Source organism: Condylura cristata, unplaced genomic scaffold (genome assembly GCF_000260355.1).
Source record: "Condylura cristata isolate star-nosed mole 26May11 unplaced genomic scaffold, ConCri1.0 scaffold00016, whole genome shotgun sequence".
In the NCBI taxonomy this organism is placed as follows: Eukaryota; Metazoa; Chordata; class Mammalia; order Eulipotyphla; family Talpidae; genus Condylura; species Condylura cristata.
Genome location: NW_004567117.1, coordinates 29,344,945 through 29,358,428, shown reverse-complemented (window position 1 = coordinate 29,358,428; position 13,484 = coordinate 29,344,945). Strand labels below are relative to the sequence as shown.

The following is a 13,484-nucleotide window of genomic DNA, read 5'->3' as shown; positions in this document are numbered from 1 at the left end:
TCATTTTAAAAACTAGAGTTGCACATTTCAAAACATTAATTCTAAGCAATGATTTGTCGTCACTGCATCAAGTCCATGCTCACACTCCAGCAACAGCAGTTCTGTTAACCACCAAGTGCATTGGTTCCTAGCCATACAATGGCTAACATTTCATTTTCACGGTAAGAAGAGCAAAAGGTGTCAATGACCTCCATACTCTTTAAAAAACAAAACAAACAACAACAAAAATATTTCCTAGTTATCCAGTGATTTTTTTTAAGATCACTACCCTTTAAAGTTTGTTAAAAGAATAAGAAGTATGTAGTGTTTTAAATAAAATGGGAAAAAAAAACAGCATTGGACTAAAATACGTGATTATTTTAAACAAACAGTGCACAATCTGAGGAAGTTTGGTTAGGGCGCAATCATTTTATATATACATGGAAGTCACATCATACACATACTGGAAAACAAGGATTAGGGGCTCTTTGTTTTTGTTTAAAAAAAAAAGTCTGAACTAAAAGACAAAATTATGTCCCTAGCTTTTCCAAAAACCTTGTGACACAGTATAAAAAGCAGGCAACAAACTCATTTTTAAGTCACCTATGATGCTAATCTGCTAAAAGTAACAACTGACTAAATTAGCAAATCAGACAGTTCATATTCACAATTGATAATAATAATGCAGAGTTTGTGGGATGCTCAATGCAAAGAATAATGGAGTCCATTCAGTCTGGGCCCTTTTATCAAAATGCAGAGACAATTACTGGGGAGCAGCAGTCACATGCTATAGGGGGCAGCTGTGATGGTGCAGTTACTGTTCTGTGGTTTCAAGTGGAGCTTGCAGGGGAAGGACAGGTGGGCTTAACCAAATCAGTGCCATAAACTTATCTATGACCCAAGTGCACCATTTTAGCAGAGATATTATTTGGAACAGGCATTATCTCGCAAGCATAATTAAACATTTGCTACCAAATACAAAACTTTAGTTTAAAAAAAAAAATCCCTTAAAAAAAAAAACACTTCTAATGTCACAGGAATTGTTTACCACAGTATTTTATCATTAATACCTTGCCAGAAACCACACCCCCACCCTCTTCTGGATCTAGCAAGGAAAGAATTGAAACACAGTCTCTATAGCTAGTTAACAGGCAGAAAGGCCCCACCCCTTGAAGAGGGGTTCACGTCTCTGTTGTCCCTTCCCTTCCCTTCCCCTTTCCGCATTTTAATTTCTGTGTGTCTGTTGTGCACCAAGTTTGGTAGTGAGGGTGCTAAACCAGGGAGACAGGTAAAGGCAAAGTGTAACTTGGTGTAAAAGGCCAAAACAGAGCAAGGTCACAACTGCACTTGTGCTCCCGGTCCACAGTGCACACAGCACGGCAGAAGAATTCTCTTTAGAGGACAGCGATCAGGGTTAAAGAAGTAAGTCATGAGAAATCACCTGCCATGTGAAACTGGACAAAACATATGGTCAACTGTTAATATATGAATAGGTAATGCAAAAACATTCTTTAAAATGGGGCTCTGCCCTGATACTGGGGGGAAAGAAAAGCTGCAAAAACTTCAAGTCATATAATTCACTCTATGCTTTTCCCAATGATTTTCCTGGAAAACACAGACCAGAAATTATACATTTCTGCTTTGTCTAACATTTTAATTCAAGTCAAAAACAACATGTAACAGTGAAATTCAATAAATTAATCCTAAAATAAAATGTGAAGGTCCAAGGAAACACCAGTAGTGAATCTGCAGAAGGTCCTATCTTGCTCTGGCCTCTGGGTCTTTGGTTTTTGTCTAGAATTGTGACACATAAGTAACTAAAACTCAAGGTTCATGATCTTTTAATAACCTAATCTATTAAAAGTAGATAGAAAAAAAGTTGATAAAGAACAGAGGCCAGATCAAATGAGATGTTATCAGAGAAGATCAAAGAACACATGCTTCAATACACTCCCATGGAAGAAGAGGTAATATGGAAGAACTAAAGCATCAGGAAGAAGGGAAGAGGAATAAACAAGTCTTTACAAAAACTAGAAGAAAAGGTCAGGCAGGCGGCGCCAGGCAGACGCTGAAGCATGCGCACGCAGGGGGCCGCCTGCCTCAGCAGAGCCACAGCACCCACCCCGCACAGTGCCTTCCACACCACAGGCACTTGGTAAAGGGGTGTCCACTGAATGAAAAGTGAAAATGATGTTCTCATGCTCTTATGCTAAGGAAGAGCGACCAAGGCATTTGGGGAGGCGGCCAAAGGCTGTATCAACATTGCATGGTCAAAAAGGAAACAAAAGCAAACAAAAAAGGTGGTAAAACAAAAGGTGAGGTCTTCTAAGCCGAAATATTAATTTCACTCCTCCCTGTGCACAGTACGTAGTGTTCTAACTCTAGATATTGCTTATAAAATAATTCACTAGCTAACTACAACATGTTATAGGAAAAAAGGTAGTAACTAATGCCACAAAATTCCAACACTGGCATTTCCTGAATTCCCTGAAGCTCCTACTACCCTTTGCTATTCCCTGTAGGTACTACAGAACCTACAGACCCAACAATGTGCTTTGTATCTGGTTTCTTATGGTATGTTGACGTCTCCACTTTTAGAAGGTAGAGGAGAAAAATACCCAAGTACAGCATCAGGCCAACTGATGCTGAAGTGTTAAACAACTGTTGTGCCATCCTTTATGGAGACCAGCTAGAAAAGAAGGTACTTTCCTCTCAGACTTCCAAGTGCCTGTAAACTTAGAAATTACTCAAATGTTCATATTCTACCCAAGTAACAGGTTTCTATGTTCTCCCATTATCTGAATTAACTACTGGGGAAAAAAGCTAAGGGAACAAGATTATCCTACTGATCTCTAAATACTCTCTTCAGATGCCCAGAAAACCTCACTGTGGGTATCTATCGGAAATGCCTCTGCCCCAAAAGGAAACATTTTCCAAAGTTATGAATTATTGCAACAAGGAGACCAACCAAGTCACCTTACCAGTATTTATAAACACAAAAGGACATGTCGGTTATCTGTGTTGTGGGAAGTCAGCCAGGAGCAAAGTCAGGAAGGAAGGAAGGCAGAAGAGTTGAGCTATCAGAAAAAAGTAATACTTCTGTCTTCTATTTTTGAGGACAGGTTTCAAATGCACATGCCCTACTAGGTGCCAATAAGGACCTGACTAATACGTGTGCAAATGCCCTAAGGTGGGAGTGTCAATAGGTGGGCTGACGGTGGTCAAGTCTAGACAGTAAGTTTATTACACAGAAAAATAAATACAAGATTCAAAAACTGAAATTCATTTTACCTGGTAATTTAAATATTATTCTAAAAGGGAGGCAGAATTTCCTTAAGATTAAAAGTCACCAAGTAAGACAAAGTTGTCTAATAGAATTCATCATTCTCATATCCTACTGAGGGAAAAAGAAAAGAAATTCTTTTCTCTGTGATAAGTTACTTTCTAAGTGACTGCTTTTAATTAAAAAAGAGAGAGAGAGAGAAAAAAGGAAGGGGGGGCGCAATTTTCCATGAGTTTCAATTATACAAATGCCACAAACAGCTTCTAAGGCTGCAGCTATGACAATGAACTTCCATGTCACAAGGAAGAGAAGGAAGTGGAAGGGAACAGTGCAGAGGAAACACAGTGACACTGTATTACAGTAGGTATTTACGTCTGCTATCCTCATCCAAGGTGAGGTCAACAACCTCTGCAGGTGAAGCCCAAGTCTGCTGGGGAGTCACAGCAGTCCATGACTGTGTTTGCCGGGAGCTAACGTACTGTGGGCCGGAGCCGTGCTTCCATGAAGAAACACTCTGAATCACACCGCCTCTGGGATGGACACACCTACATGGAGATGAAAAGGCAAAAGCACAGTTAATCCTACCATAGGAAAAAGAGACCCGATCCTACTACAGGAAAAACAGACACCGATGTAAGTTTCCGTTATATTGATACTGATACTATGCTGGTTCATGAAATCAACAACCAACATCCTTCCCTTTTCCTCCTTCCTTCCAATTTTGCATGTCTGTCTGTCTGCCCATTCTCCTCACCCCAATTTGGCTTAAAAAAGGCCAAAGGTCGGCCCTCCCTGATGGCACAGTGGGTTAAAGCACAGCACTAAAGCTAAAGCCACTTCCGCATGAGTTCAATCCCCGCCTGCCTTGGAGGTGACCACATGGCGCGGCAGACCTCTCCTGACCTGCCCGGTGCTCCCCTCAGCAGTATACAGTATACTTCACCAGCTGGCCTGTTCTGCTCCCCACTCTGTCTCTGGTGAATCCTCTCACCGCCACTGCACCTCTGGTCTATACCCCAGTTCTGTATGCATAAATAAATACATCTTTAAAAAAAAAAAAGGCCAAGGGTCTTGCCTCAGTGAGAACCCCTAAGTTATGCCTTCATCAATTACTGACAAGGAGATGATGTGTGTGTGGGTGTTCTCACTCATTTAAGTCTGAAATCTTCAGGACAGGGTGCAGCATATAAATCTAGAGCAAATCAAGATGCCAAACAACCTTAGTATGAACAATGAAACAGTAAGATGTGAAATTTGTTTAAAAGTGAATTCTGTGCCACATTCGGTAATTACAGCTTTCTGAAGGCAGTGATAGCAATTTTTTTTTAACATATTAAGATTTGTAAAAGTGGGTAAGTATGAGGTCACACATAAAGAATTAACTTCCTTCTTCCTGAAGGCCACAATAGAAACACCAGAAGGCCACAATAGAAACACCTGGCTCCTTCACGGGAACCACTTAACTCTTACTTCAGTGAAAGTAACAAAGGGGAAGCATTCAGTTTAGGCTCTTCAAGAGTCCTATCAGGTGACAGAACTGCCTCGCTGAGAAATATGACAAAGAGTCCACTGAAAGGTAATTGTTTCAGAAACAAGGACATAATGAAACCACATTCAAGACGAGTAATACAACTGTGAGTCTCCAGGATAGACCACGGAATAAGTTTCGATTTAAGTGAGAAGAAATCTGAGAACTTAAGCTACCATTGCTACGTATGTCCTCACGAGTAAATTAGTGACCAGTCCTCATGTAGTATAGGTGAGAAGTGACAGGTTGTACAAATGTAAACACAGAAGGTACTTCAGTGGATCCTGAGTGGCTATTCTGACAGCCTGTATAGAGATGCCGGACCACTTTGATTTATTTCCAGCTTTGATTCAATGCTACCTTTACTGTTAGGTTCAAAACAATATTAAGGTAACAATGGACAAGGTTCAGTTGGAATTGTGCTCCCAAGGACCCTAAGTTTCTGCAAGGAGACCCCGCCCCTACAAAAGGTTAACCTTGCCAAGAAAGGTGGTGAAAAACAGATATCTTAGTGCCAGACCTGGGGAAGTAGAACAGGACAAGAGGACTAGACTGTCATCTGTTCAGAAAAAGGGTGCACAGATGCTTACACAGAGGCTACTACATTTTCAAAGATTAGCTAGTTAATGCATTAAAATTAGAACATAAAGTGAAAATACTAATACAAATCTATCTAGCCCACTGGAGCCAAAGGACTCAATTCAACACTAACAGAAATGGTTTGAATGACTCTTAACAAGAGAACACTAAATTTTTAAATCAGATTCAAAAAATGTGACAATCCGAACAGATCTATGAGGCAAACATAGGTGTTGTTACCCATAATCGACAGACAGGGAAAATGAAATTTAAAGCAGTTACATGATTTGCCCAAAAGTATGCTATTTTTAAATGGTAGGTCAAGAAACTTTAAGCCAGGTATGTTCTCCAGACCAATGCTTCCCATAACATATTGTCCTGAAGGGTACATTAAAAATTAGATAAGGAAAAACACAGCATGAGTCAGAACGATGTAAAAATAGGCCCAAAGTAACAATCTAAAAGTATAAAGTTCTTCAATAATTCCAAATCTCATCTATACAAGTATTTGACTGACACAAGTCTAGCTAGAAATATAGCAGGAGTTCAGGAAAGAAAGAATGATTACAAAGAGAGTCCATGTAATCTTTGGCAGGATACCTAGAAAATCTACAAAAGAAATTATTCCCAATTATTGTTACTGTGTTACTGCTAAGTGACAGTGTGACTTCAGGTAGTGGCTTTTAAATGAATCTGATCCAATCTGCTTATTTCATAGAAGAGTAAGGCAAACACAACTGCCCAGGATCTCAAGCAAGTTAAGCAAAGGACCAGAACAAAATCAAGACTCCACTGGGGAGTTTATTTTCCGCTAAATAACTGCACCTTCTTTAGACTACACTTGAATTACTAGGCTTTGTCTTACTGTGAAGAGCACTGCCTAGCCCTTAGGGTCATTAGATAAATAGCAAAGTGATTCCAGAAAGAGTCTACTGTAGGCAAATGCAAGGCTTAGCGAGGACATTTACCATAGAGAGATAAGAATAAGGAGATGAAGCACTTCTTCCATTATCTATATAAATACAGACCAAATCTGTAGTTATGTTTCAAGTGATTCCAGCTTCCTGAAGCCAACTTGAGCTAATTCAAATCAGAAAGACAATTTATTATAAATACACAATGCTGCAAAGAACCTAAGGATGACAGAACAAGTGGGCATACTTCATTTTTTCATGCCCAACCTCTATTTTTCTTATTTCAAAATGTTAGTTTCTCTGGAGAACTTGATGATCTCGTCTTCGGTGAAAAGCTTTCCAAGCTCCCGTTCAATTAACCGCAGCTGGAAGGGCAACTCCCAAAAAGAGAGCCACCACGGAAAGTGGCGATTGCACCCTGTACAGAGATCTCAAGAGCAGAATAAGAACCAGGAGTTGGATACGGAAGGTGAAACTACACAACAATTGCAGCTATTACAAAAAGCTGCCTTTTAAATATTCAAGCAAGTGCTGGACAGCTGTTAAGAATGTTTGAGAGTATTAAGATGACTTTTAAGCAACTTTTGAATAAAACAGGTGAAACTATCCTGTTGAAGTCAGGGTAAAAGTTACCAGAGGCAAGGAAGGAGGGTGCAACTGGAGAGGAGCAGAAGGTGAACTCTCTTTATCCAAGTGCTGGTCCTTGAGTCTGAGTGGTTTGAAAAATTACAGTGTACACTCAGAACTTTTCTCTGTGTGGTGTAGGTCAATAAAAGTCAAACAACTATTTTATGATCTAATGACTTCAACCAACTTGAATAAAGTGGTTGACAGGGAATAGAGGAAGTGAGAGTAATATATTTCTTTTTCAAGTACAAGGAAAAAAAGGTCAACTTCAGACAGTGCACATTAACACTCATACCATCCCAACAACTTCACACTTATACCATACAGAACAACTCATACCAAATAGAGAGGAAATTTTTCAGGAGGAAATGGGACCACGACAATTGTAAATCCCACACAGGTGCCCTATAAAAGCAAGATGTAAGAGGATCAAAACCTTGTAAGGCAACCACCATAAAACAGATTTTCATGCACTATCATAAATCCTTTGTATTATAAAAGATATGGAGTGGAACATAGCTGGTTTTTAATTGGCCCAACCCAATGCTAGCACAAATACAGGCTTTGTTCTCACAAGCATTTAATCTGCTATGGCTGGCAACACAACATAGAGTTGTATTTTGAGTCTTAGAACCAAAACATGCTTAGGTGTCGTTTCCCAAAATGCTATTAAAAAACACAAAACTTTCTATAAACAGTAAGTTTTGTTACAACTTACTGTTCTTCATACAATCCATTAAGGAGAGACGTCACAATGGAAAGAGGGAAAAGAAGAAAGAGTGCAGGTTCTGATGGTCAGATTTTGATACAGCTAACTCACTATTGTAAGAAAACAACATTAAAAATTAATCATTTTTGCTCTCATTTACAGAGCCTCAAGGTGACCTCTTAGATAACATTCCTACTTACTTTTCCTAGCTGAAGATGAAATGAATCCTTGTAGCTTTAGGAAAATGCTCATCCGCCCCTTTAGCTGTTTGAGGATTAATGTTAACAATGGATGCTAAGAAGTAATCATCAGTCTTAAATGCAAAAGGCTTCCTGCATCAGTTATTTTTACTGACAGATGAACCAATGTCAACACCAAGGACCACAGTGAACAAGGTTGGGGTCTGATTATTTATAAAAGCTTCAGAAGTTATACTAAATGAACAGTTCAAGCATGGCTCCCTAAAAGAAAGATCTGTGCTTATGCATTCATCTTCTTAGGGCAACTAGCAATGAGGCCCAGAGTAGAGGATGAAAAGAACCAAAGTCCAAGGAAAATACTGGCAAAAGTAAGAGGATTTTAGAAGAGCTCTGGGTGTTGGAAAAGTTTCCATCTCATTGACAGAAAACATCTTGTGAAGTTGGGTCGCCTAAAAATTAACACCTGGAAATAGCATTTAGGTAGTGTCACATTTATCACAGCAATTCAAGGCAGTTGTAAGATGCACTCAACCATTAGTTCAGAAAGCATGCTTTCTAATCTGTGACTAGAAGAAACATGGAAGCTAAGTAAACACACCAGAGTTGGGGAAGGAAAAAAAAAGCAGGGAAAGATTTAACATGCAAGAAATGAAATGGCTCATCAAAAAAAAAAAAAAAAAAAGGCACAACACAGCTATAAATTACTGAGTGCAAGATGCTTCCAATATGAAAAGTGGTATTCAACACAAGTCAGAGCAACCACGGGAACAACTTAAGGGCCAAGTTTGAGTTTCTGAAAATTCTCAAAGTTCACAAGGTAGAATATCAAAACAAAAAAATAAGAACAGGATAACTAAATCCAAACAAAACATCTAGGCATGCAAGTCAAATTAGAACAAAAAGATGTGGATAAAACCTAAAACCTTTTTCCAAGCGATAACCCTGCCAGAAGCCCATCAATACTTCATAACTGCAACCCTAGACCTGCAAGAGAAATAAATTCCAAATGAGATACAAGCAGCCAAAGGGGCAATTTTGAAGCAACCACTGAAAGCTTGTTCCCCCATCTGCTTCTTAGTTTTTTAATCTCAGTATCTGAAAGGTTAGTAGGGTTTTTTTCTAAAATTGTGCCCACAACTCTTTTTAACAAAGCAGGTTCACTGACACTCTTACTCAGTCCTAGATTCAAGACCAAGACCAAAAATTTCCTCAAAATAATACAAGAGTCAGTTCAAAGCACTGTATCAGAATCTGTCAATATGTATTACGTTTACGGACAGTGCTAACCACCACTGTGATTTCAAAATCAATTTGTCACCACCTTCAAGATGATCTCTCCAAGTTTAAAATTGAAGAATTAGAATAAACTGTATCTTTATGCTGCACAGTCTGTAAGAAAAGTCCTTGAAAGTAATGTATATAGCATGTTATTTTAAAAGTAGCCAAAGCTGAGCCTCCCTGGTGGTGTATGAGTTAAGTCTTAGAGCAACCCTGCCTACTCTATTGCTGGCCAGGGAGCTAACTTAGATGGCACAGCAGACCTCTCCTTTCTTACCCTCTGCTCCCCTTGGAGTGTATTTCAGTACCTCTGCGTGTTCTGTTCCCTACTCTGTCTCTGGTGAGTCCCTCAGTCCCCTGCCGCTCTGGCCAAAACCCCAGCTCTTGCATGCATAAATAAAAATAAATAAAGATAAATCTTTAAAAAAAAAAAAAGGTAGTAGCCAAATCATTTGTCTTAGTCCAACAAAAAGCAACGCGTCTATAGGGTAAAATGACAAGCTGGATAAAAGACCTAACAGATTCAAAGAAGAGTGCAATGGAGATAATGTGTTTCTATGTGTATGTACATCAGGGGTGGGGAAGGAGTTAAATTCTAATTTGCCAGGTTTTGATAGACATATAATGATAATTTTTAACTCCAGAAACCAAAAATGTTGGTTTAAAAAAAAAAAAAAGGCTAAAGGCTACATGATTGCATGATGGAAGGAAAGTGCTGAAGAGAAGGATGACACCCTCTATATACTATTTACTACCAAATATATTTCAAGATAAAGTAGAAGGCAAGAAAGTGTAAACCACGAGAGGTAAGTAGAATACTTAAAGAAGGGCAACAACTTGGTAGTAGTTAATAGAAAACTAGATCAGATGATACTTCTCAGCAGAGTTAAAAGATTAGATAAATAGCTAAGGTTATTACCTACTCCCTTCTATTTAACTAGGAACATATGAATAATGATGATTTGAATTTTGAAAATGTAACTCAAAAGGAACCTGATGAATTGATGTGTTCCTGGCACCATTAAGGAGATTTTAACTACACTGATGTGTCAACAGGCAGAGTAAATTTTATAGGAGGGAGTCTGAAATAAAAAATACTATAATTTCTAGAAAGATCCTGACATGGAGCTTTAAAAGGAGAATGTCACCTAAAGGGAAAAATGGAGAAGTAAACTAAAGGAGAACACATGCTGAAGTAAAGGAAGAAATCAGTTCTATCTTCCTCATGTGACAGGCAAATCAGCTTGAAGGAAATATGAAAACAGGTGAGAATATAATAGGGAAAAGTTTTGATTAAGGGAGAAAAAAAAAAGAGAGCAAGGAAAGACCAAAAAAAAAAAGAAAAGAAAATTCTTTCTTACTAGAATAGGGTAAATAAACATTTTTTAAAAGAAAAGAATTAAGGAAGCAGCTATGTAGGCATACCTATGGCCCCAAATATATAAAATAGAAGCAATACTAGTTCTGATAAAGGGAACTGATACTTCTGGGAAGATGGTGTGTAAAACAACAACTCTATATCCATAAAGTACCAATTATTTGATTGAAAAATGCCCTCAAAGATTATAGGCAGTTCTTAGTAAGAAAAGGCACCCTTAGCTAATATGCCTGGGAATTCTGCCCCCACTCCACTACAAGATTCATCTTAGATTAGGAGACAGAAAAAATGCTAGTAAATTTTTACTGCTGGGTAAACTAAACAATAAAATAAGATCTAAGAGCAAGGTCATATAGGAATTGTGTTATTTGGAGAAATAAGGAAATCACAACTCTTGTGGCACAGAAGGAAGTTGTTTACTATATGGAATGCAGGTGTGTGTGTGTGTATGTGTGTGTGTTTTATATGTTCCTCAGGAATATAGCTCAAGGCAAGAGTTAGCAAATTTTGCTAGAGGATTAAACAGTAAGTATCTTAGGCTTTGTGGACCATAGGCACATGTTGAAATTTCTTAACTATGCCACTGGAGTGCAAAAACAGGTGCCAACAATCTGTAAATAAACCAGTACAGCTCTTTTGCAATAAAACTTTACTTACAGCCATAAAAATTCAAATTTCACATAGTTCTCACGTATTATAAAACATCATTCTCCCTTTGCATTTTTTTCTCCAACCAGTTAAAAATGTAAAAATCATCCTCCACTCTTGGCAGGGTTGGCCCAAGAACTACAGTTTGCTGACCACTACCTTACAAGAATGTCAGACTTCATAAAATTATTTTCTTAGTACTTCACTGTAATTCGATGTCCTGTGGCTCTTTTCCTCCTAAGAAACAGGATTCTCTGAGTCACATGAACAGAGGGTAATAACTTGGTTTGACAAAGTTTTAACAGAAGACAAGAGAGGTACTCTAGGAAACAAGCAGACGAGGCATGATGTAAGATGCTATTTCCCAACCATTTCCTACCAAATATATTTCAAGACAAAGTAAAAGTACGAATGACAGGGGGAAAAGTCCAATACTTACCTGAGAAAAATCTGTCAAGCTATCTAGATATTTGCTAAAAATAAGAGAAAATTACTACTTCTGGTTCCCATTATATGGTTCAGATGTTCTTGACAGACAATATGCAACATCTTCTGGAGTTCATATAATCTCTAACCAAAAAGTTTTTTTTAAGCCAGAGGAAGCTCAAAAATAGTTCCCACCACTCATGCCAGTCATATCATGAGAACTAAAACTTTCTTCTTGCTTATTTTCTGATTAAAATGAAACTCACAATTTAAAATATTAGAATATCCTACCTTGCATGTTCCTGCACTCCCACAATCTCCACTTCACTGTCTGAAGAGGCAATATTGATTTCTTCATTAAGTGGTGCATTGCCAGCAGATGTTTTGTCACTTGCTAGGAATCCTGGATCCAAATGACCTAAGAGAGAGAATGAAAAAATAAACACTGTAGTCTGACTTCTTAAAGTAGCAGAAACAAAATCACTGGAAGATTTCTCATCCAAGTTAAATCAACAGAATGTCCTTAGAGCCTACCACAGAGAGACTGTCACCGAGTGCTCTATATTTTTTAAAGTTTTAAAAATTAAATAAAATACATGCTCGTGTCTAAAAGAATATTCAGACAACATGAAGACTCAGTCTTAATCTCTACTTCTATTCCTAGAAGAAAAAACTTGGAGTACTTTGGTAAATATGTACATTTAAATAATAGGTGTACATAAACTGTGATAGTTGTCTGTATTTTGTAATGCCTTTTATAGTCAACTCCAGTATGTTTTTAAGAGATTTGCATGACAGGTTCATCACCACCAAGTCAGCAATGGGGTCTCTCTACCTTTTATTATTTTAATAAAACAGAATTCTAAGTTCGGAAAACTCAAAGGTATAAATAGAATAAAAACAGAGAGGCACTTGGTATCATATTTATACTGCGAGGCTCTATTAAAGATTTAGCAAATTCACCTCTAAAGAAATGCAGAGTTGACAAAATCTGACCCCCAACTACACCCACAAGGGAAAGTTAGAGAGCTGGGTCATAATTTTTGCTCTGTGCAACCAAAAAATAAACAAAACGAAACAAAAAAGCAACCAAAAAACCCTGTGTCTTTCTGAGCTCTCACTGGCCAGAAATTAAGCACAAGCTCTGGAAAGCACCACAGTCTATGGCACGAAAGTCCATGGGGACTTCTACATGGCAGTCTTCACAAAGCACCATACATCCTGGCATCAGCACATTTTCCAGCATCACAGAAAACATGAATTCTCTCCCTCTCAATAAAGGCCAAAGGCACTGCATCAAAATACATAGCCAAAACAGTTCTAACAAGAATTAAAATGATTCCGTCTATATGCCCAATTCTTGAATATTCTTAAAAGGACCAATTTTAGAACATCTAGAAGTTAACATGAAATAAACAGAGTTGCAAAAGGTATAAATTTTCATTTATTCTCTAAAGGGTATTTTTATTTAAACATCTGGTACAAAATCACTTCTCCATATTAGAAAAAAAAATCCTTTGTGACACATCATGTAAATTAAACCAAAGTATATAAATTTCATACATACAACTCTCTTTCCCCTTCCCTGACTTCACTCACTCACTCCAATATTGCAATGCCACCTTCATACTCCTGCCAACTTTTAGTATAAACCCTTTTGGAAAGTTAGACAGTCACAAAGTAAAGCCTTGTAATTTCTACATACTATAATCTTATCTTTGAGAATTTAGCCTAAGGGAAAGGAACTTAAGTAAAATGTTACAATGTCCAAAGACAGTGAATTTGTGCAGAAACTTGGGAAAATATATGTATAGTATACAACCTGTCACACAAAACACTACAAAACCATGTATTGAGTGAAAATGAAAATAAAGCTTGAATGATTGTGAATCTTTAAAACACCTTTTTGACACTATTTTTACTTCAATTAAAAAT

General features: G+C 37.8%; 1 protein-coding gene across 2 annotated transcripts in view; it reads right to left on the bottom strand.

The window, feature by feature from the left end:
* Window positions 1-299: 299 nt before the first annotated feature.
* Window positions 300-13,484, bottom strand: part of LOC101619064 (chromosome unknown open reading frame, human C18orf25) — a 66,966-nt gene continuing 53,781 nt past the window's right edge. Inside the window, exons 3-4 of one of the 2 annotated variants that reach the window (XM_012725941.1) lie at window positions 11,841-11,967; window positions 300-3,807 (exon numbers count right to left, since the gene is read on the bottom strand). In XM_012725941.1, coding sequence (XP_012581395.1) covers window positions 3,618-3,807; window positions 11,841-11,967 — 317 coding nt within the window. In that variant the 3' untranslated portion in view covers window positions 300-3,617. The remainder of the gene's footprint in view (window positions 3,808-11,840; window positions 11,968-13,484) is intronic. The other variant, XM_004683878.2, reaches the window with a different exon arrangement.